Raw genomic sequence first — 24,626 nt, 5'->3', positions numbered from 1 at the left:
CCCCCAGGGTAATGGATGGACAGATGGAGTTGTCCTTGGGAGGTAAGATCCACAGCCACTCCGTCTTGTCTGGGTTGAGTTTGAGCTTGTTGACACTCATCCAGGCCCTAACATCCTCCAGGCACCGGCCCATCACTTCCACTGCTTCGTTGGCTGGACATGGGGTGGAGATGTATAACTGGGTATCATCGGCGTATTGATGATACCTCACCCCATGCCCTTGGATGATCTCACCTAGCGGTTTCATGTAGATATTAAATAGCAGGGGGGAGAGGACCGACCCCTGAGGCACCCCACAAGGGAGAGACCTAGAGGTCGACCTCTGATCCCCTACTAACACCGACTGCGACCGACCAGAGAGGTATGAGGAGAACCACTGAAGAACAGTGCCTCCCACTCCCAACCCCTCTAGTCGGTGCAGAAGGATACCATGGTCGATAGTATCGAAAGCCGCTGAGAGGTCAAGCACCAGGACAGAGGACAAGCCCCTGTCCTGGGCCCGCCAGAGATCATCCATCAACGCGACCAAAGCAGTTTCCGTGCTGTAGCCGGGCCTGAATCCAGACTGCTGAGGACCTAGATAATCGGCTTCTTCCAAGGACCGCTGGAACTGAAGTGCCACCACCTTCTCAACAACCTTCCCCATAAAGGGAAGGTTGGAGACTGGACGGTAGTTATTGAGTATGGCTGGGTCCAGGGAAGGCTTCTTGAGGAGGGGGCGCACAAGTGCCTCCTTATAAGGAGCCGGAAAGGACCCACTCCCCAAGGAGGCGTTGACAATCTCCCGGACCCAGCTCCGCGTCACCTCTCGACTGGCCGAAACCAACCAAGAGGGACACAGTATTAAGTATCTTACACTTTTAACATATGATCCTCTAATAATACCTAATTTTAAAAATTCTGGCATGAATTCAATTGCTGTGACATTTCATTATTAGTCCAGATCATATCCATTCTCGAATATGATCTATGAGGTGCTGAATAAAATGTGTACTGTTTCTCTTTTGGGTGCAAAGTTCTCCATAGGTCTATCTATTTTAATTCCTCCACCATATCTTTAAATGGATTTGGCAATGGGCTTCTTTTAATATCTTTACTTTTGCGAGATAGTCTTTGTTTTTATCCACAACCCCATTATAATCCTCTATTATACAAATATTTTTATATTCCAGTTTCAGTAATTTTTCATGCATTTTCTTATAAAATTCCTTTTGTTTTGTATTGGGGGCATAAATGCTAATCAGGTGTACTTTCCTCTCACTTATTTTAATCTCTGCAATTAGATATCTTCCTTCTGGGTCTTTTGCTTCTATTCCCTTTCTAATATAAATTGCTATTCCTTTTTTCTTTTTATTCCCTAGTAAAGTAGATAGAACCCCCAATTTTGGATTTTCTAAGTATTTTCTTTCTGTTTGCTTTATGTGTGTCTCTTGTAAACATATGATGTCTTTTTCTTTTTTCAGGACTTTTTAGTCCTTTACTATGAAATTAGTTTAATTTCCTTATGCATTTATTCCTTCCCTTGTTTTCTACTTATTGGCCTTTGCTGCTGTTTGAGTTCTCATCCTCACCCCTTCCTTTCTGAATTTGGTTTTGTTTCCTTAGATTTTTCCTTCTCTTCTCCCTGTTTTTCTTCCTGCCTTACAATCTATCTCCACTTTCTGTTATTTCCTCTATTCCCAGAAGTTGTTCATTTGTTTCTTGTGCTCTCTCCATATTAACAACCTTAATTTTCCTGCCCTCCCATGTTATTATCATTCCTTTGGGGATGATCCATCTGAATGCTATTTGTTTTTTATTTAAGGTAGAGGCTAAGAATTTGTAGTCACTTCTCGGTTCTCTCACTCTTCTGGGTATTTGTTTTAAGATATTGATTTCTTTACCTTTGTAAGTCCAGGTCTGTCCTCTTGTGGCCATATAAACACTGTCTCTTATTTTCCTTCTTGCGAACCTCACAAGGATCTCCCTAGGTAGGTGGTGTTATTGGGCATACTTGGTTTGTATATGGTAAACTTCCTCAATCTCTCTTTTAAATTCATTTTTTTCATTTTGAAATATCTCTCCTATCAATTCTGCCATTCTATCTTCTACATCCTTTTCTTTAATCTCTATGATATTCTGAAATCTCAAAAAATAAGATGATTTGTCCATCTCGAGATTTACCAGCATCTCTGCATCTCTTCCTAAATTACAATTCCAGCCATTATATTATGCCACTTTATTCTGTATCTGTACCATCATCTTTTTTCTTCTCTGCTACTGACAAGTAATTTGCATTTAAGCACTTCCCTCCAAACATCTGGGATTTGCTAACTTAGTGAAGTATTATTGTTCAGGAATGCATGACAGTATCATGAAACTTTTTATGTTTACAAGATAAAATTTAAGGTATTTTATGCCCAAGTCATTTTTTTTTATTTTTAGGAAGCTGACAAACCAGGAAAACAATAGAAATAAAATGGAGAAGTCCTTCTGTCGACTAAGAAATTTTCTAAGTTAGATGTGAAATAAGTTGAATAGTTATTACAATGCTACTTTATCATGATTTCCACATTGAAGACCTTAAGGTACAGTGGAGGAGGAAAACTGCTTTCCACAGCAGAATGTAACAGTGAGCATTCCTAGCATGTACCTTCAAAGTCTATTTCTCACTGCAAGAAAACTAATATCTTGTTTTCCCCATAGTCAAGAACTGAAAAGATCTATGTGAAAACCCAAGTTTACTCTTCCAATTACTATTTAGGGGGTTCCAAAGATGTGGTCAGCACTAGTTGTTTCTGAAATCAAGATTCCTGTTGTTGTTGTTGTTGTTGTTTTTTAAAGAAAAACACTTCTCAATAACCTTCGTCTGATTCAGCAAAATCTTTCTGTCATTTCTCTGAGATACATTATATAAGTAGCGTTTCCCCTTTTCTTCACCTAAATTAATTCCCAGAGTGATAGTGCACCATTTTTTAACTGAAAGTTTCTACTTCAAGGTTGCCCATACTCAAGAACAGCAAGTTTAGTTTTAATGTACATATTTTTTTTAAAACATCCACAAGCACATCCACAAAATGGTCAGTCTTTGACAAACGAGCTAGGGGAAATCACTGTAGGGGAACCGGAAGGGATACAGTGGACTGTATCGTGTGTCATGCCATAGCAGTTTCTTTTCCAAGAAGGAAATGGTGTCCAAGGTGAGCACCAGGGTTTCATGCTTCAGCATGCTGTACACATTAAGACCTAGGGGTGAAAAGAGTTGTTTTATTCCACAGATGAAAAATAGGAAAGAAGCAGACTTTGGCCCCCAAATCCCCCCAAGGGTTTGTAGACCAGAAATCTTTGGAAACATTGTTGGTATGGGCAGATGCCAGTTACAGAACAGTTTGTGACTGTTTTTATTAAAATTGTTATTGATTGATTGATTGATTGGACTTTTGTGCTACCTCTCTCCGAGGACTCAGGGCGGCTCACAACATATAATAAAACAATGCATAACATCCTAAATCCAATTAATTAAATATAAAATCTAAAAAATCTAAAAAAAAACCAAAACCATAAAAAAACAGTCATTCCCATTTGTTATATAAAGTTGTTATGTTTTACATGTTATACACCACCCAGAGGAAGGGAGGAGAACTGGCTTCAGCGCAGACCTCAAGCAAACCATAAGGATGAACAAATGGTTATATACCGTATTTTTGGAGTATAAGACACACCTTAGTTTTGGGAGAGGGAAAAAGGGAAAACAATCTACCTACAGGTATTTGTCCGGCTAGCATCCTTAGTCTGGTCAGCTTCAGCACATTATTTTATCCCCTGGTTAGGGCTGAAAAGGCCTTTTTCAGAGGGAGCAGGAATGAAAGCAAACCTGCAAAGACTCAGGGCTGGAAAAACTGCTTCGGAGGGAGTAGGAATAAAAATAAATGCTGCAAGCAAGGAAGATCCTTAGCACCATGTTAGGTCTGAAAAAGCCTTTTTCAGAGTGAGTAGGAATGAAAACAAACCTGCAAAAACTCAGGGCTGGGGAAAAAACCTTTGGAGGGAGTAGGAAGCTGGGAAGATCGTTAGCACCTAGTTAGGGCTAAAAAAGCTTTTAAAAAGTTACATTTGGAGTATAAGATACACCCAAATTTTCAGCCTCTTTTAGGGAGGAAAAAGGTGCGTCTTATGGACCGAAAAATATGGTATGCTTGTTCTTAGTGCACCCCAAAGACAGGCAGCAAGAATGTTTTAAGTCATTCTACCTATGTACTGACAAGCCTGACTACGAGAAATGCTTTTATGATATTGGCTGCAGAAAGGAACAAACCCAGATTCAAGCACCTTGCAAGATGTTGCTTGACCTCTCATTGCTTGCTTAAAACAACAAAAAGAACTAAAAGGAAGGGAGGATACAAGGCAGTGGCATTTGCTGCAGACATAACCTGTCCTGGATAATATAACATAGGTAATGTTCTGCCGGTGTGTCCCAACTGCACTTCATAGGTATGATAAAACATTTGGAGTGATGGAAAGAAGGTGCTAAAGTTTCTTATGGCCTTTTATTGGGAAAAAAACATTCTTAACAAATCCTTGGTGCTCTCTTGCCAAATATCAGGGTGTCAGTCAAATACCGAAAGACATTCTTTCTGGCAGCATCTCCAGTTAATATTTTCAGGTTACAGGTGTAAATACCAATAGTTTGCAAAAATTAAGAATCAGGATTTTTTCCCAGGAGAGGTCAACTGCCCTGTCATTCTTTTTTTTAATATAAAGTTTTATGTAAGTTGGGATGTACATTATCAATTCCACTTATTTTTTGCAAAAACTATAGAGAGGTAACAAAAAACACAGCCCTAAACAATAAAAGAAGCAGCAGATCATCCCCCAAAGTGGAAAAGGACAAAAGACATTTTAGCATCATAGGAATTATAATGCTAATTAGAGATTGAGAAGGGAAAGGCAGAGGCCTATACCGTTTGAGAGGCAAGGACTCATCTATTAAAGAATCTTAGCCATCTAATCTCAACTCACCTATTGCCGGCACCACTGTAAAAGTTTTAAGTTCGCTTGTTGCAATCTGGATGTTGTCAGGTATTTCATCTCTGAAAGCCAAGAAATCAGGTATGTTATACAAATCCAGATCTAGGATCTCCTGAGTGCAAACTTCTCGTCAGTGCCCTCCATCTGCTGGGAAGAACCCTTTCTGACTGCTGCCTCAATCGCCTCTTAAGTCTCTCTCATCTTTTGAGCAGTGGGTCAAAAATGAATGGGCATATTTCTTTAGTAAAGAAATTCAGGCTTTCTTAAGAATGACTTAGAAGCCTCAGCAAGATATCAGGGTGCCGGAACAGGACTAGTAACTGCAAACAACCATTAGGGAAAGGTTCCTGTGGTTCTTCTGCTTTCCCCCCATCATAAGCACTAAGAGTTCTGCTTCCTGACATTCCACTTATTGCCTTCAAGAGCATCCCAATTTTGGAACTCCAGAATGAGGCTGGGGCTTAAGTATTGTTATTAGGGAAAGGGGTGATATTTGTTTCAAGGTGCAAAAAGAAAGATTAGGCCCTTTCATTAATTATACAGCAGGTGCAAAAGGTTTCTGTTCCACAGTCAAAAGATACAGGATTTCTAGCACACTAATGAGGTCTTTGTAAAATCAGAAGCCCTTACAATGCAACTCTGGGGAGTCTATAATTAGGGGTATTTCGAAAGTTGGATTAAATCATAAGAAACACGGCTGAAGCGAAAGCCGTAGGGGCAGAATGATGTCATGATCTTAAAATATATTTAATGTGCTTGGAAAGTGGGTATCCAAAATCACATCAATTCCCTGCTATGCCGCAATCAAGAAATGATTTAATAGCAGTCATGAGAATGTTGTACTTGTGGTTATATAACATGAATGCTAGCAATCTACAAACATTTTACTGAGAAAAAAATGCATTCATCTGCTAGAAAAGTCCAATGTATTATTTGAATGCTTTTAAATCTAATTTTAAAGAAGTAATTTCAGGAATAGGCTTTTTCCTGAAATTGTGCCCTTAAAATTAGATTTAAAAGTATTCAAATAATACATTGGACTTTTCTGGCAGATGAATGTATTTTTTTCACAGTAAAAAGTTTATAGTCCTTGGGTTACAAAGCCAATTAGGATCATCATTAAACAATACAATTGTAGAGCACCATGTCACGTAAGTGAAAGCAATCCCAGCAGCTGGGCGGTGAGAGCCACAGCAGGTGGCCACTGCAGGGCATGGGTGGGTATCACAAGATGGTGCTATAAGCACAGGTGATTGCTGCAGATGGGTGTTACATAGTGTGAGTGGGCAAGTTCTGCGTGTGCCAGAGTGCAGGTGACGGTCAGAAAGGCAGAAGGAGCCAGAATGACTTGCAGGAGCAAGTTGCAACCTCTTGGCCAGCTTCCTCACTGACTTCACGTGGGAAGTCAGCAGGAAGGGGGTCAGAAATGGTGACCACATGACCACAGGATGCTGTAACTGTTGCTAAGTGGTCCTCAGGCTCCCAAATTTGCAACCATGAGACTGTGGGGACTCCGTGACAGGTGCAGTTTTGAGGGCCAGATATGAATCACCCTCATTCAATGCCATTGTAACTTTGAATGGTTGCTGAAGGTGTGGTTGTAATCCAAGGAGTACCTGTACAGTGGTACCTCTACCTACGAACACCTCTACTTACAAACTTTTCTAGGTAAGAACTGGGTGTCAAGATTTTTTTGCCTCTTCTCAAGAACCATTTTCTACTTACAGACCCGAGCCTCCGAAACTGTAACCAGAAAAGGCAGGGAGAAGCCTCCGTGGGGCCTCTCTAAGAATCTCCTGGAAGGAAATAGGGCTGGAAAAGGAGAAGCCTCTGTGGGGCCTCTCTAGGAATCTCCTCAGAGGAAACAGGGCTGGAAAAAGGCGGGGAGAAGCCTCCATGGAGCCTCTCTAGGAATCTCCTGGGAGGAAAGAGGGCCTCCACCCTCCCTGTGGTTTCCCCAATCGCAAGCATTATTTGCTTTTACATTGATTCCTATGGGGAAAATTGCTTCTTCTTACAAATTTTTCTACTTAAGAACCTGGTCACGGAACAAATTAAGTTTGTAAGTAGAGGTACCACTGTACTGTTATCCTTACAGCTCAATGTATTATGTTGCCCCTGTGGTTGTCAATTCATGGGAAGATAAATAGCAGTAATCAAATTTCCATTTGAGAGCTTGCAGGGCAACAATAATCTTCTCACTCAGACTCTCACTAGCTAACCTGCGGCTGCCCTGAGATGTAGCTTGAAAACAGATTTACAGAAAAAAATGTCATAGCTGAAGAGACCAGCAGACCTAGACAAACCAAGGTATTTTACATAGGGTGGCATGTATGAGTGTGTGTGTGTGCATACACACACACTCCATCCTTTTTACCTCCCAACTAACCAAAGTCAACTCACACATCCACGAACAACACTGATCTTCCCCAATGCCTGTAGCGAGCCAAGTCTTCCAAATACTGAGGATCAAAGGTTGGCATCTCCAGAGAGTCCACAATATGGAGATCACCCTGCAGGTTGGGGGGGGGGGGGAAATAAGGACCTCTATATAATCCAGTAGCAGGTGAACCATTCCACCACAAACCCTGTTTCTGGAACCATTTTGGAGTGAAAGAAAAAGGCTTCAGACGGAGGCTTTAACTCCCCCACCCATCAAAAACCACCATACAGTGGTACCTCAAGATACGAACCCCTCGTCTTACGAACAACTCGTGATACGAACCCGGGGTTCAGAAAAAATTTGCCTCTTCCTACGAACTTTTTTCGTCTTACGAACGCCAAACCCGAACTTCCGGGTTCAGCGTTCGGAGGCTGCTGGAAAGCCGCCCGGCTGTTTTAAAAGGTGACAGCTGGCGGCGGGGCTTCTTTCCGGGTTCGGGAGGCCACTTTGGGGTTTTGTCTGGGAGAGAGGGCAGGAGGTCCGGTGCTGGGGGAGGGAGTCAGGAAGGTCCTCCTGCTCTCCCCCCCCAGCGAAAAACACAAAGACACAGCTTCCCATTGCTCCGCGGGCGGCGGCTGACAGCCTTTGTATTTTTGGCTGGGGGAGAAAGCAGGAGGCGCAGGATCGGCGGGCGTGGGGCGAGGCAGCAGGTCTGCATCCTGGGTGGGCGGCGGGCGAGGAGGCGCGGCCGAGCGGGCCAGCGAGGGTGCATCCAACTTGAGGGGCTGGCGGGAGGAAAGCGAATGCCACGGGGCTGGGCTCGGCTGCCCCCTCGGCTTCCCCCCTTACCAGCCCCGCCGCGGAAGGCTCCATTCTGTTCCCTGAATGGAGACCGCCGGCCGCTCAATCGGGCCGGCAGGGAACAGAATGGAGCCTTCCGTGGCGGGGCTGGTAAGGGGGGGAGCCGAGCCCAGCCCCATGACATTCGCTTTCCTCCCGCCCGCAGCCGAGACTGATCGTGGGCTCCTTCACAACCTCGGAGAGCTTCCAGGACATGAAAGCTCACGAAAACCAGGAAGCTCTCCGAGGTTGCGAAGGAGCCCACGATCAGTCAGCTGCGGGCGGGAGGAAAGCGAATGCCACGGGGCTGGGCTCGGCTGCCCCCTCGGCTTCCCCCCTTACCAGCCCCGCCGCGGAAGGCTCCATTCTGTTCCCTGACCGCCGGCCGCTCAATCGGGCCGGCAGGGAACAGAATGGAGCCTTCCGCGGCGGGGCTGGTAAGGGGGGGAGCCGAGCCCAGCCCCGTGACATTCGCTTTCCTCCCGCCCACAGCCGAGACTGATCGTGGGCTCCTTCGCAACCTCGGAGAGCTTCCAGGACATGAAAGCTCACGAAAACCAGGAAGCTCTCCGAGGTTGCGAAGGAGCCCACGATCAGTCAGCTGCGGGCGGGAGGAAAGCGAATGCCACGGGGCTGGGCTCGGCTGCCCCCTCGGCTTCCCCCCTTACCAGCCCCGCCGCGGAAGGCTCCATTCTGTTCCCTGAATGGAGACCGCCGGCCGCTCAATCGGGCCGGCAGGGAACAGAATGGAGCCTTCCGCGGCGGGGCTGGTAAGGGGGGGAGCCGAGCCCAGCCCCGTGGCATTCGCTTTCCTCCCGCCCGCAGCCGAGACTGATCGTGGGCTCCTTCGCAACCTCGGAGAGCTTCCTGGTTTTCGTCCGTGTTGGATTCGCGAGCTTTCATGCCCAGGAAGCTCTCCGAGGTTGCGGGGGAGGGGGGAGCCGAGCTCAGCCCCGTGACATTCGCTTTCCTCCCGCCCGCAGCCGAGACTGATCGTGGGCTCCTTCGCAACCTTGGAGAGCTTCCAGGGCATGAAAGCTCACGAAAACCAGGAAGCTCTCCGAGGTTGCGAAGGAGCCCACGATCAGTCAGCTGCGGGCGGGAGGAAAGCGAATGCCACAGGGCTGGGCTCGGCTCCCCCCTCGGCTCCCCCCCTTACCAGCCCCGCCGCGGTAGGCTCCATTCTGTTCCCTGAATGGAGACCGCCGGCCGCTCAATCGGGCCGGCAGGGAACAGAATGGAGCCTTCCGCGGCGGGGCTGGTATGGGGGGTAGCTGAGCCCAGCCCCGTGGCATTCGCTTTCCTCCCGCCCGCAGCCGAGACTGATCGTGGGCTCCTTCGCAACCTCGGAGAGCTTCCTGGTTTTCGTCCGTGTTGGATTCGCGAGCTTTCATGCCCAGGAAGCTCTCCGAGGTTGCGGGGGAGGGGGGGAGCCGAGCCCAGCCCCGTGACATTCGCTTTCCTCCCGCCCGCAGCCGAGACTGATCGTGGGCTCCTTCGCAACCTCGGAGAGCTTCCAGGGCATGAAAGCTCACGAAAACCAGGAAGCTCTCCGAGGTTGCGAAAGAGCCCACGATCAGTCAGCTGCGGGCGGGAGGAAAGCAAATGCCACGGGGCTGGGCTCGGCTCCCCCCTCGGCCCCGCCGCGGAAGGCTCCATTCTGTTCCCTGCCGGCCCGATTGAGCGGCCGGCGGTCTCCATTCAGGGAACAGAATGGAGCCTTCCGCGGCGGGGCTGGTAAGTGGGGGAGCCGAGGGGGGAGGCGAGCCCAGCCGAGACTGATCGTGGGCTCCTTCGCAACCTCGGAGAGCTTCCTGGTTTTCGTTCGTGTTGGATTCGCGAGGTTTCATGCCCAGGAAGCTCTCCGAGGTTGCGGGGGAGGGGGGGAGCCGAGCCCAGCCCGTGACATTCGCTTTCCTCCCGCCCGCAGCCGAGACTGATCGTGGGCTCCTTCGCAACCTCGGAGAGCTTCCTGGTTTTCGTGAGCTTTCATGCCCTGGAAGCTCTCCGAGGTTGCGGGGGAGGGGGGGAGCCGAGCCCAGCCCCGTGGCATTCGCTTTCCTCCTGCCCGCAGCCGACTGATCGTGGGCTCCTTCGCAACCTCGGAGAGCTTCCTGGTTTTTGTGAGCTTTCATGCCCTGGAAGCTCTCCGAGGTTGCGAAGGAGCCCACGATCAGTCGGCTGCGGGTGGGAGGAAGGCGAATCCCCCGTGGGCTCCGTTACATCTTCCGCTGCGAGCCAGGCCATGCTGGCGGCAGCGGAACAATCGCCTTCCTCCCGCCCGCAGCCGACTGACCGTGGGCTCCTTCCCGAGCTCCCTTCCTGAGCCTCCCGTTCTCTCTCCCCCCCCCCTCGCCCCTTCGCCTCCCTGTGTTCCTAGAAGTGCTGGGGATTGAGGCAAGACAGACCTTCTGCTCCTCACCAGCACTTCTCCTAGGAACACAGGGGGGCGAAGGGGCGAGGGGGCGGAGAGAGAACAGGAAGCTCAGCATTCCGTCAGCCGCAGCGCTGGCTGTCAACTTTTCTTTTTAGCACTGGGCAGGAGCTGACTTGCCTCCCCAGTGCTAAAAAGAAAAGTTGACAGCCAGCGCTGCGACTGACGGAATGCTGAGCCTCCCGTTCTCCCCCCCCCCCACCTTGCCCCTTCCGGTTTCGGCGTTCGGGAGACCGCTGGGTTCCCAGCTGTCTCTGAACGCCAAACACCAAAGCCGAACTTCCGCGTTCGGCTTCAGGAGACAGCTGGGAAGCGGCGCGGCTCTTTTAAAAGGTGACAGCCGGCCTGGGGGGCTTCCCAGCACCCCCGAACCCTGTGCTGGGAAGCCCCCCAGGCCGGCTGTCACCTTTTAAAACAGCCGCGCGGCTTCCCAGCAGTCGCGGAAAGCCGTTTTTTTGCGGGGGGGGTTTTGGTTGCACGGATTAATTGACTTTACATTGTTTCCTATGGGAAACAATGTTTCATCTTACGAACCTTTCGTCTTACGAACCTCCCCCCGGCACCAATTAAGTTCGTATCTTAAGGTACCACTGTATCTCCCAAGTCAATTAAGCAGTTGAGGCAAAATATGGCGACAGACTCCTGAAGCTTAAATAAAGCTGCATGTTCCTTCTCTGAAACCTCTTGCTCTCCTTCTTAACGCAGATTTCTGTGCAAAAGCATACAAAATATTTGAAATATCTGAAGCGCCAAATCTACATCAACTCAAATCTACATCAACTTAAATGTGGAATGCTTAGAAAATAATTCAACAAAAATGCTCAAAACCAAGTACAGTTTTTATCATTCATTAATAGAGCCCACAATTTCTCTGGCTTCTGTGCCTGCCTAACAAAAGCAGCTGCTTTAAAAGTTATAACTTTAATGCATAAATCCCTTAAAGCAGATAGAGGTGTACATAAATGTCCATTTTAATTAATCACAGTGGGCTCACGAGGGGCCCAAATCTTTTCTGAACTGCTCAGAGAGCTGCTAAAGGGAGCATCTTAACTCTCTACTAATACTCCCTACTACAGAGAGCACCCATTGGAAAACTAGCTAGGAACCAACCCAACAAGAACCATAGATTCTCATAAGCACAGACAGGACAGAATGGGACTTCACACTGCAATATAGCTGTCACACCTGCATCTGCTTGCTTGTCAGCGCCACCTTGAGGCCGAGGACACGCACTTTCATGGGAAGCATGTAATAATAGCTGGTGGGGCCACGAGGGCCAAAAGCCTTACCACCTAGAAGGAAACAAAGGAAGAGTTAGAGAACTCGAAAAACTGCCTGCATGAGCATCACTCTTACACATCTGGGCAGGAAGCAAGCAGCAGAACCAAATGGGCAGGGACATGTCGGGGTTCAAGAACTGGGCTCAAACTGCAGAAACCCTGGCTCATGGCCACTCTCCATCCATTGAAGCTCACTGGGTATTTGGGGCCAGTCATGTACTCTCTAGCCATGTACGCCACCAGGATATTATGAGAAATGTGAATGCTATGCAATGTTCCTTCCAGGATACATTCTGTACAAAAGTGGTTCTCATTTAACGACCACGAGTTTGAACTGGAAGATTCTAAGAAAGTAGTACATGGTCTGGCATTTATAGGCACTGTGGTGTCCCTGTAGTCACATGATCCAGGCACCTGGATCACAACTCCATCATTTCTTGGTCCATTTGCAGCCTTCTTTGCTGGCTTCCTACATGCAAAGTCAGTGGGGAGGCTTGCAGAAGGTCACAAATGGCAGCTTGTGACATTGTTCCTAACAATATTGCAGGATTCACTTAATGACAGCATCTGGAAGTGCTAGAATTTGTCGTTAAGCGGCATAGTCTTTACGACATCACAGAGTAACAGAAATCCCAACTGACTTTGTTAAGTGAGGTCTCTCTGCACTGCCTTGAGCTCTGGAGTGGGGGGAAATGAGAAACCTTTAACAAACAGACAAATTATTGGCAGCTTTTATGATGGCCTAAGAAAACAAATCAGACAGGGGTTTCACTTCCTGATCAAAAACCATGAAACATATTTGAGGCTTATATATTTCTAATTTTTAAAAAAATCTTTAATGAAACATACAGTTCAAGAGGGGCCTATTTACAAAAGGAAAAGAAAAAATCTTGCTCCTGTCCACAGGTAGGCTGTGAAATCAAAAGAAAACTTGCAGAAATGAGAAAAGGCATGGCAAGAAACAATGCTTTCCCAAAATAATATATCTTACAAAACTATTAGTCTTGTGTTCCTCTGCTGTGGTCTGATGCAAGGTCTCCAACCTTGGCAACTTTAAGCCTGGAGGACTTCAACTTCCAGAATTCTGGGAGTTGACGTTCTCCAGGCTTGAAGTTGCCAAGGTTGGAGACCCCTGGTCTGATGTATTGGCCACCCACTTTATTACAAGAAATGGGAAGAGCTGAGAACCAGAGATAGAACTTTTCACTCACCTCCACGCCATAGAGGTGATCTGATGCTGCCATGCCGTGCTCTACCCGTGCCCTTCTGCCTCCAGGGTTTCCTACCACCACCACTCATCTCAGCTCGCGTCTTGGCCTTGGCATAACTCTGGAAATGAAAAGCAAGATCTGAGACTAAAGCTGGAGCAGGATGTGTCGGAAAGGAAGTTGACCAGAATGTTCCATGAAGTTCCTGCTTCTCATCCCTTTCACTCTCTCAAGAGTTTTACAGGTTAGTTCAAGCTTTTACCTCTTTTCCATGGATCTAGGAACAACTAAGACAGAACAGATTGCCTGATAGAAACTCACAGATTAAATCAATTTTGAACTAGGGCCTCTCCATAGTAGCCTTTTCAGATAATTACAATCTGAGGTCTGTTTTAAATTCCCAAATAGTAGGAAATGTTTACAATTATGGCAGAATCATCAACCTGATTTCTGTATCACACAATTTCTGTATCTTTACAGAGGAGGCTGACTCTGCTCACTGCCAGGAGTTTGATACTAATTGGCCCAAGGTAGACTCAGCCTTCCATCCTTCCGAGGTGGGTAAAATGAGGACCAAGATTGTTGGGGACAATATGCTGACTCTGTAAACTGTTTAGAGAGGGCTATAAAGCTATATGTAGTTGTATATAAGTCTGAGCACTACTGATATAAAAAGAGCTCTTAAAATTGCAATCACTATTATGGTAGTTGTCCCTTTTAATATTTTGTGCTGCACAATTGAGGTATTCAGTTTTACAGAATAACCACCTTGAAGAATGTACAATCTTAACTTTTGATGGTATTAATACTGTACAAAATCAACCAACGATATTGGAATTTCACAAGGTGGAAATGTAGACGTGTCTAAATTGTATTCTACAACAGTGATTTTCAACCTTTTTTGAGCCACGGCACATTTTTTATTTACAAAATCCTGGGGCACACCGCCAACCAAAATGACACAAAATGACACTCTAACACAGTACAGTGGAACCCCGACATACGAGCAGCTCTACTTACGAGCTACTCGAGATACGAGCTGGGAGAGTAGAGAAATTTTTGCTCGACTCACGAGCTTCCATTCGGGATACGAGCCGAGAAGAGCCGGCCTGGCTTGCTTTGCTTCCGAGCTGATGCAGAGCCGAATAAAGCGTCACGCCCCTCTGACGCTTTCGGCGGCTTCCGAAGCGATGCTGGGCTCTTTTGCCGCCAAAAGCGTCAGGGGGGCGTGACGCTTTATTCGGCTCTGCAAAGCAAACCAGCCTGGCTCTTCTCCATTCGTATCCAGCGCTTGGTGAGTCCTTGGCTTCTGCTGGGGGTGGGGGGATTTGAACGCTTTCTGCTGGGGGTGGGGGGATCTGAACGCTCTCCCTGGCTGGGAGCACTTTCGCTGCGAGAGAGGGCTTTCCCGAAAGGGACGGAGAAAGCCCTCTCTCGCAGCGAAAGTGCTCCCAGCCAGGAGGCTGCGAGAGAGGGCTTTCTCCGCCCTTTCGAGAAAGCGCGCCTGTCTGAAAAGATCGCCGCAGGTCTGGTGGGGTTTTACAGCAACCTCCAAGCAACCTGGGCTCGGAGGTTGCTGCAAAACCCCACCGGACCGGCGGCGATCTTTTCAGACAGGCGTGCCGATTCTCCGCTTTTAGCAGTGAGCGGAGAATCGGCGCGCCTGTCTGAAAAGCTCGTAGCTGGCATGGAACATCCCCCCATGCCAGCTACGAGCTTTTCAGGCAGGCGCGCCGATTCTCCGCTCACTCCGGGTGAGCGGCGAATCGGCGCATCTGTTTAAAAAGATCGTAGCCGGCATGGAACATCCCCCCATGCCAGCTACGAGCTTTTGAGGCAGGTGCGCCGATTCTCCGCTCACTCCGGGTGAGCGGCGAATCGGCGCATCTGTTTAAAAAGCTCGTAGCCGGCATGGAACATCCCCCCATGCCAGCTACGAGCTTTTCAGGCAGGCGCGCCGATTCTCCGCTCACTCCGGGTGAGCGGCGAATCGGCGCATCTGTTTAAAAAGATCGTAGCCGGCATGGAACATCCCCCCATGCCAGCTACGAGCTTTTCAGGCAGGCGCGCCGATTCTCCGCTCACTCCGGGTGAGCGGCGAATCGGCGCATCTGTTTAAAAAGATCGTAGCCGGCATGGAACATCCCCCCATGCCAGCTACGAGCTTTTCAGGCAGGCGCGCCGATTCTCCGCTCACTCCGGGTGAGCGGCGAATCGGCGCATCTGTTTAAAAAGATCGTAGCCGGCATGGAACATCCCCCCATGCCAGCTACGAGCTTTTCAGGCAGGCGCGCCGATTCTCCGCTCACTCCGGGTGAGCGGCGAATCGGCGAATCTGTTTAAAAAGCTCGTAGCCGGCATGGAACATCCCCCCATGCCAGCTACGAGCTTTTCAGGCAGGCGCGCCGATTCTCCGCTCACTCCGGGTGAGCGGCGAATCGGCGCATCTGTTTAAAAAGATCGTAGCCGGCATGGAAAATCCCCCCATGCCAGCTACGAGCTTTTCAGGCAGGCGCGCCGATTCTCCGCTCACTGCTAAAAGCGGTGACAAATGCGTGACAATGACAACAGCCTGAGCGGGGACCTTCCTGGGTGTGGATGAGAGGCAGCCTGCTATTGGTTCATCGTTAGAGGTCGGGATGAATCCTAGAAGGTGATTGGTCAATGCCTCCACTCTTCCTGTCGCTGATAGCTGGAGGGATTGTGAGGGGAATGTTTATGTTCAGATAGAGGCAGCTGGTGGCGGGCTGGATAATTTAATAGTTTAATTTCCCCACGGCACACCTGACCATGTCTCATGGCACACTGGTTGAAAAACACTGTTCTACAAGGCCTGCCAAGCTCAGTATTAAGAGCCATTTATTATTTAAAGAAGAAATATTTCTTTGATTCTGTTTTCCAAGGTGTTAAGATTTTGCTCCAAATGGGAAATCTGCCAGGTGGTTACAACTTGCACCCACAAATCACTCCCGTTCCTGCTACTTTTTCACACATTCATCTGCACTCTGGCACAAGGCACTTGCCTGTATCCTCATCTTAATGTACAGAAAATGAACGGGTATGTGATCCTCATGACTGCAAAACAAGCTATAGCTGTTGACAGGGACAAGTCCACTAGTTTTTCTGTGCTTGTAGACTGATATTAATTGCTCTTTAACTCTTTAAGAATGGTGACAGGCAAGGCCCATTTGTGCTTCCTTTGGAGAGGTAGAAATATTACTTTATATCCAGCTTTACCCTGGAAGACTGTCTGGAAATGGCAGCACTTTTCAAGCAGAGGTATCTCTCTTAAACCTATTGCACACATCTCTCTGGACAAGTAGAGGGGCGGCATACAAATCTAAATAATAAATAAATAAATAAATAACCTCAAGTACAATTTGATTATCTGCTGCAATCTATATTCAAATACTCACAATTTTTTTGAATTTCCCCTGCCAGACGGCCACTGAATGTAGGATATCAAGGCTGAGAGGGAAAAATACAGATATGGTTCAGACAGAAGCAATAGCTAAGCAAAATATATGAGAAGCAAACAATGTTAAGTGCACCCAAACAACAGAGACACAGTCAAACCAGTTCAGAATTAGTACCCTAGAATTTCTCAGTTGCTCATTGCTCTCATTACAGTGGTTCTCAACCTGGGGGTCGGGATCCCTTTGGAGGGTCAAACGACAATTTCACAGGGGTCGCTTAAGATCATGGGAAAAGACAAATTTCCCATGGTGTTAGTAACTAAAGCTTCTATTCTGGAGCTTTGGAACATATTATTACAATCGACCAATCAGGCATTTACAGTGGAGGGGTGTGTGTGTCCCTCTGACCTTCCTGCCAATCAGCTTAAAGTTCTGTTGGGAGAATTGGTGCTAGACATATGGTTGGGGGTCATCACAATATGAGGAACAGTATTAGAATGGTTAAGAAGCACTGTAAACATGAGTATCAGATTTTTACTGCCATACAACTTTTAACCTCATATAAATTCAATTCAATTCATTAGATTTGTATGCCGCCCCTCTCCGAAGAATTGCATGGCCCAGGATAAAAGATCCACGTGCGTCACTAAGTGGGCCAGATGCTGTCCTTGGAGATGATTCCTAATGTATTGAAATGCAGCTCTGCAGCTCTTGCTTGGTAAACATTAAATTGTGTTTTTGCCCCATCCCTTCTGTCATAACTCCCTACTCCCTCACCTGAAAAACTACCATATTTTTCAGTGTATAAGACACACCTTTTTCCTCCCCCAAATAGGCTGGTAATTAGGGTGTCTTATACACTGAATGTAGCTCTCCCCCCCCCCCCCCCCCCCAACTAGCTGCTAATGATCTTCCCAGCTCTTATCTTGCAGCCTCTTTCATTGTTTCTCTCTGTGAAGAATGTTTTCCAAGCCCTAAGTCTTTGCAGGGCTTGTTTCATTACTCCAACTTACTCTGAGTAAGTTTCTTTCTAGCCCTAACCAGGTGCTAACAATGTTCCCAGCTCTTACCACTTGCAAGCTCTTTCAGTGTTAATTTCTGCCAAGAATGCATTTCAAACCCTGCCTTTGATTTTCATTCTCTATTTGCTCCAAATATTTCTTTCTAACCCTAACCAGGTGCTAACAATGTTCCCAGCTCTTACCACTTGCAATCTCGTTCATTGTTAATCTCTGCAAAGAATGTATTCCAAAACCTGTGGTTGTAGGGTTTTTTTCATTGTTTTACTTGCTTCAGATATTGCTTTAGTTGCTCATTACTTTAATTGCTCCAGATATTTCTTTCCAGCCCTAAAGAGCTTGGGTACATTAATGCTATTAATGTACCCAAGCTCTTTCATTGTTACTCTCTGTGAATAATGTTTTCAAGCCCTAAGTCTTTGCAGGGTTTGTTTCATTACTCTATCTTGCTCTGAGTAAGTTTCTTTCAGCTCTTTCACTGTTACTCTCTGCAAAGATGAATGTTTTCCAAGTCCTGAATGTTTTCCAAGTCCTAAATCTTTGCAGGGTTTTTTCCATTGCTCTACTTGCAATGTAAGGAAGATCTGAGGAAGGTATCGGCTGGGGTGAGTTCAGATGGGGATGGCTAGCTTTCCACCTGGTTCTTTTCTTTTAGAGAGAGGAAAAAAAGTGGGTGGGTGAATAACCAGCTTCTCTAGAGAAAGAAATGTGTATCACCCATCAATTGCAATGTAAAGACAGAAAGACAGGATTACACTGCAATTGATGGGAGATACACATTTCTTTCTGTAGAGAAGCTGGTTATTTGTCGGCCCCTCCCCCCCCCCCTCTTTCTTTAAAAGAAAAGAACCTGGTGGAAAGCTAGCTGCCCCCAGCTGAACTCACACTACAGCCAATCCTAGGTGCATAGCCTTCATCAGATTTTCTTCAGCTGGGCTTGGCTTCCTACTCATGGCTGCTATGTCTTCAGAGCCTGGAACTGTCATGCAGTTGCAGAGCGATGCCAGCTCTAAGTCCAGCTAGAGCAGAAGGGGGTATGAATCTGAACCATGGGGTGGGTGGGTATGGGGAGGGGACAGAACCAGGAGAGCCGAATCTGGCATGACTGATGGAGAAATTCTGGAAGTTGAAGTCCACAGGTCTTAAAGCTGCAAGTTGGAAGACCCCCATGTTAGAAGTTAGGAGTGCAAAAGTCTTCAAACCTGGCATGTTTAAGGCTTGTGGACGTCAACTCCCGTTTCTGAGCTAGCATGACTGGTGGAGGAATTCTGGGAATTGAAGTCCACAAGTCTTGAAGCTGTCAAGTTTGAAATTTGTAAAAAGTGTACATGGTTTTAAAAAGTATACGTGGTTTTAAAAAGTATACATGGTTGTAAAAAGTATTCTGCTACACTGGAATTTTATTAAACAATATAATACTACACCATTTAGTTCAGAATGCTTTTTTCCTTGTTTTTCTCCTCTAAAATCTAGGCGCATCCTATAAACCAGTGCATCTTATACACCGAAAAATACTGTATCTATAGCTTCTTGGGAAGGGAGAGGAATAATGAGACAGCTTGCTCAGTTTCAGCAATCTCTGCAATTATGGGCTTTATGGGAGTGTATGGAATTGAATAACACAACAGCCTTTACCGAGGCATGACTGCAAATATATCTGGATGCAGGTCTGCAAATCCCAGATGCCTGGCATCGTAATGTTGCAATGATTCAATCCAGGCTTGGACTGGCTTAAGGTGTTTGGGGATGGGGAGGCTGCATTTCTGTAGAATTGGGTTACTGGAGACTACTTCAGGAGATGTTTCTAAGAAAGAAAAAGAGAAAAAGACACAGCACAATCATTTCAGAGGATCCTTTAGATGGGATAAAAGAGTTACAAATCACACACTCATATATAACTAATTACAACTATAATTGAGCCTGACAATTATGGTTATAGGTTTTGATGGTTGTAATGTATGTGATCAGACCTGATTTTATGACCTTTTTTGAGGTGTTGGTTAAGTAAATCCATTATTCACTATGGGATTTTTTTTCCAGAAACCAGAAGTAAATTCCAGGGTTTTGTTTTTTGTTGGGGGAGAGGTTAAATTGCCATAACATGACCGCAGGGCATTGCAAATGGCCATGATGCAGTCATATGACCACAGAGAGGAATCAGAGGCTGTCATAGCTTCTGAATTGGGTTGCAAGTAGCTTTTGGGCAGTCTGCCATAAATTGAGGATTATCTGTATTACATGTTGAATAATCTATACACACACAGCTATAGTCAAGAAAAAAAACAAAGTATTCCTTATACAGTTTATAAATACACTTGCTTTCTTTGCTACATAGGGGAAATGCTGCTGCCTCATCATGGATGGCTTCTTTAAAAACAGCAACAGAATATTTTCTCCAAAAATACAATTGATGATTTCAGACTAAAACTAGAAAAACATTTAAAGGAAATAAGGGCTATTACCAACATGCTTCACATATAACTAAACTGAAACACTTGTTTCCCATTTCTAAATGCTTGCATCAAATGTGTAGGACTAATAGGATGAGTTTCCTCCCTTACAAAAAGTAGTGTCTTATATTTGTTAAACATCTTTTTTTTGTCTGAAGAAATGACCATAGGAATTCTTACAAGGTTAATCCAAAAGATTTAAAATCAAAAGATTCCAATACATTTCTAAAACACGTTTTTGCAAAACAATATTGGAAGAGGACAAAACACCCTATTCCCTACTGCAAGGATCGACAAACCCAGGCGCCTGGTCGCCAGTGGCGCCTAGAAAATGTTGTCTGGCGCCTAGAAATGGCTCCTGCAAGTGGGAGCTCCAGGGCTGAGGCTTCAGCCCTGGAGCTCCCACTTGCAGAAGCCGCCCCCCGGCTATTGCCCGCCGCCGCCGCTACCCGCACACCCCAAAATACCCCCCCTGCGTGCCCTTTTCCATGGGCGCGCAGTCCCCATTCCCCTGCCTGCCTGGGGGGGGGGGGCGGGGGCGGGGAGGCGCCGGCAGTAGAAGGCGCAGCCCCCGCCCGCCCGATCCGCTCCCTCTCCTCCTCTTCCGCTGAAAGAAACGCGCGGAAGCTGCCTGCTTGAGCCTCGCGTTGCTCCCACCCCGCTTCATCCTGCTTGTCATCCTCCGTTGCCAGGAAAGCCGGGTTTGTTTTCCGTGAAAGCAGCGCGCCTTTTAACACGCTGCTTTCCTGCACCAGCGACGTTTGGCTGCCGGGGGGGGCGGGGAGGAGAAAATCCTCCCCCCCCCAGGAGCAGCAAAAGCCTAAGCGGTGGGGTGCGCCGTTTGCCTTCCGGCTCAGTCGCAGAGGCTTTTGCTGCTTGTGGAGGGGGGGGGGGGTTGGCGGTGCCGATGCCAAATGCTTTCCCTCCGCGGTGGGGGGTGCAGGGCAGGCGCAGTCAGCCCCAGGAGACAAAGATGGAATGAGAGAAAGGAGAGAGAAAGGGAGGGAGAGAAAGAAAAAGTGAGAGATAGAAAGGATAGAGAGAAAGGGAATGAGAGAAAGGAAAGAGAGAGAAAGAGAGGGGGAGAAGGAAAGAGTGAGAGATAGAAAGGATAGAGAGAAAGAGGGAATGGAAAGAGAGAGAAAGGGAGGGAGAGAAGGAAAGAGTGAGAGATAGAAAGGATAGAGAGAAAGAGGGAATGAGAGAAAGGAAAGAGAGAGAGAGAGAGAAAATAAGAGAGAGAGAGCAACAGAGAGAGAAAGAACAAGAGAGAGAAAGCATGAGAGAGAGAAAGAACAAGAGAGAGAGAGAAAATAAGAGAACAAGAGAGAGAAAAAGATAGCAAGAGAGAGAGAAAGCAAGACAGATAGGGAGAGGAAAGGAGAGTGAGAGAAATGAGAACAAAAAGGGGAGAAAAAAGGAGAAATGAGAAAATGATTGAGGCAGAGAATGAGAGGAGAGTGAAACAAAAGAGAGAGAGAGGTGATTCTTGAAGCATATGGTAAAAAGCACCCAAATAATAAGAAAACCCCCCCAGCCCACACCTGTTTTTGAAAAGGATAAAAGAGAAAATAACCCCAGCCCTCAACTGGTTTTGGAAATGGTTGGAGTGTGTATACATACACACACATAAGGGGGGGAGAGAGACAGGGATGGAAAAAGAGGAGAAGTGAGAGGGAGAAGGAATGAGGGAAAAAGGGAGGAAGAGAGAGAAATGAGAAACACGAGAGAGAAAAGGGGGAAAGACAGGAGAAGTACCCAGAAATGAGACAGTGGTATAAATTTCAGGAGGGATGATTGATGATTGACTGTATTTATAAGGGGATGTTACATGGGATTGTATATATGAGGGGGTTATTTATGTATGTATGTATGTATGTATGTATGTATGTATGTATGTATGTATGTATGTATGTATGTATTTATTTATTTATTATTTATTTATTTATTAGATTTGTGTCATTTTGGTTGGTGGTGTGCCCCAGGATTTTGTAAATGTAAAAAATGTGCCGCGGCTCAAAAAAGGTTGAAAATCACTGGTATACAGTATATTTTTCCCGCCTTGTGTTTACGCCCAGAAATGGTACATCTTGGCTTCCGTAGCTCCGCCCATCAACCTCGGAGCGAGCTGCTTTCCCAGCGTCCCCTGCGCTTGCGTGCGTCTCTCCCTCCCCCCCTTGCCTCCATTCCGCCTCCTACTCGAACCCCTTCATTCCCCCCCACCGCACACAGACGCTCCGATCTTGGCCGCTCACCCGCCTTCGGAGAGAAGCGGAAGCCCCTCCCCTCCCGGCGTGAGGTTTTGTTCATTCCTCCTCCGGCCGCGTGCGCGGTGACTTCCGACCAGTAACCCCTCCTCCCCCCTCCCCCCCTCACCCGCGTCCCCGGCCCGGTCTCCCTTTCCTTCTTCTCTGTTTCGGTTTCTGACTAACGGTCTCCCCTCGGATCCCGACGGGAGTACAGCAGAGCCGGCTCGGCGGAGCCAGGCCTGCGCCGGGGGGGAGGGGGTGAAAGCGATGTCAGGTGGAGACTCGGCAAAAAACCAAGTTTGCTTAAAAAAAATTCTGGCTCCTAAATTTTTTGGCTGGCTCCTAGATTCTGAACAACTTTGTCGACCCCTGCCCTACTGCACATCACAGCTTGGAGTAAGCACCAATATTTGATATACAGTATTCAATTAACTTGTATCAATAGAATAGTAGTTATTTCATTCTGCCATGGAATTCAGTTAGTTACCCTGGTCTAGCTGGTAACTTTCAGGATAACCTAGTTCATAGAATTACTGCTATAACAACTTGTGGCAATGGATAAGTATCACAAATATAAATTTACATACATAGAAGTAAAACTTGCTCTCATGAAATAAACTTACTTTGCAATAAAGATTCATCTGCCACAGCAGCTGGAGCGTCTACGTTGCCAACCAAACTTTGTTCTTTTGACAATGTAAAAAGAAGCTTGGGATAGAAAATGAAACAAAAATTATCTCAAGTGCAAAGATTGTGTTGAAGCAGAATGATAAATCATATTAAAGCATGTTACAGGAATAAAAATGATTGATAAATAGCCAGGCTAATAGCTAATACTCTTTTCCCTAGTTTGCTAAAACAGGAATAAGCTAGAATTCAGTTTCATTATACTGTATTATTATCAGGTGTTTTTCACTTACTGCAAACTGGAAATTGTGGTTTAAAGCAAACAGTAGTTAAATAACCCAGGATTATTGTTCAATTGCTCAACAAGGAAAAATGCCCAACTACTGGCAGGCCAGTCCATGGGGTAACTCTTAGTTCCAAGTTAAAACAGAGAGCACCCTGACCTATGGTTCATTGGATCAATGTGTTATGGATAGACTGTCATATTAGGCTACTTAGTTCATATCACTGTTACTTATACCTGGAATATCCTTTCTCGTATCCAACCTTTTAATTGTTGTAAAGGCAAATAAAAGTATCTGGGATGAAATGCAGCACAGAATGCCAATTCTGTGCATCCTTATTTAACAGAGTACTGAGTTGATGTAGAGTATGTCTTTTTATATCAATTCCATTACCCTTGTCGTCATCTTTCTTATTACATTCCAAAGTTCCCTTTGCTACTGAATATGAGCAGCTCACTGAAGCAAGAATAGGCTTTCTGATTATGATATTCAATATTTTTCTATGTAGTTTTATAAAATTCATTAAATGTAAAAGTCAACTATTCTTGCTAATTTGTTGAACTACCAGCGCTACTACCAATCAAAATTACTCTACAGCGCTGTCCAAACACAGCCAGTATGATTACCTATGGTTCAACATTTCACGCAAATGCTGCAGCCAGGGTTAGCTCAATAAACCAGTGCTGTTATTAAGTAAAGAACATCCTTTTCATCAGTACAATGAAAGAAGGTATCACTTTTCAGCAAAGCCTTTGCAGGCTTTCTTCAATGTATCATTACTCAGATGCACTGGACAAATCCCACAATCCCAAGTTTTACCTCTTCCAAAAGAGTGCTACCTTAAAAAAAGTCCATGTTCGTGCAACTTGCTAAAACATGAGTATCTTAATCAAGATCACAATATTTTATAGTTATTTGCTGAAAACGGAGACTCCGTGCATAGAATCAGTATCAGTAGCAGGAAAATATTAGCAGCTTTCTCAAGGGTCATCTAAATAGGCTCTTAGAGGATTTCGTTCCTTGCACACCAAATTCTTCCCGGCCCCCCAATAGCTTCCTGCCCGGCTTCACAATCTCTCTCACCCGCGAAGCAACTCTCCGGCTCGACAATGGAGCCAACAGTCGGATCATGGTGGCGAAGCCCCAGCACCTCGAAACAAGCAAGGGACATGCACACAGGGGGCCTGTCGCTTCCGGCTCGCAGTGATGATGTCACCCCAAACAAAGTGTCATAAGAGAAACGCTAAAAAGTGCGGGAATGTCTTGGGGGCATTCTTGATTTTTAAAAGGATATTGAAGAATGTCTTAAGCACTGTAAAGGCGAGGAAGCTCCCTTCCAAGTCATCTAGATAAAAATAATAAATGTATTGATAGACGTATATGCACGCCATTCTGTCGTCGACGGAAGTTATTTCTTTTACCCGGAAGT

General features: G+C 46.4%; 1 protein-coding gene across 1 annotated transcript; it reads right to left on the bottom strand.

Annotated features, from left to right (window-relative positions):
• Nucleotides 1-2,989: 2,989 nt before the first annotated feature.
• Nucleotides 2,990-24,581, bottom strand: MRPL4 (mitochondrial ribosomal protein L4). Its single transcript, XM_070741470.1, has 9 exons — nucleotides 24,281-24,581; nucleotides 22,910-22,994; nucleotides 19,223-19,391; nucleotides 16,569-16,620; nucleotides 13,156-13,273; nucleotides 11,850-11,956; nucleotides 7,411-7,520; nucleotides 4,999-5,069; nucleotides 2,990-3,225 (listed from the first exon to the last, which is right to left on the bottom strand). The coding sequence occupies exons 1-9, from the start codon at nucleotides 24,326-24,328 to the stop codon at nucleotides 3,080-3,082; spliced, it is 906 nt and encodes a 301-aa protein (XP_070597571.1). The 5' UTR covers nucleotides 24,329-24,581; the 3' UTR covers nucleotides 2,990-3,079.
• Between the last annotated feature and the right edge of the window lie 45 nt (nucleotides 24,582-24,626).

Source organism: Erythrolamprus reginae, chromosome 2 (assembly GCF_031021105.1).
Source record: "Erythrolamprus reginae isolate rEryReg1 chromosome 2, rEryReg1.hap1, whole genome shotgun sequence".
Lineage (NCBI taxonomy): Eukaryota > Metazoa > Chordata > Lepidosauria > Squamata > Dipsadidae > Erythrolamprus > Erythrolamprus reginae.
This window is presented reverse-complemented; position numbering and strand designations above follow the sequence as displayed.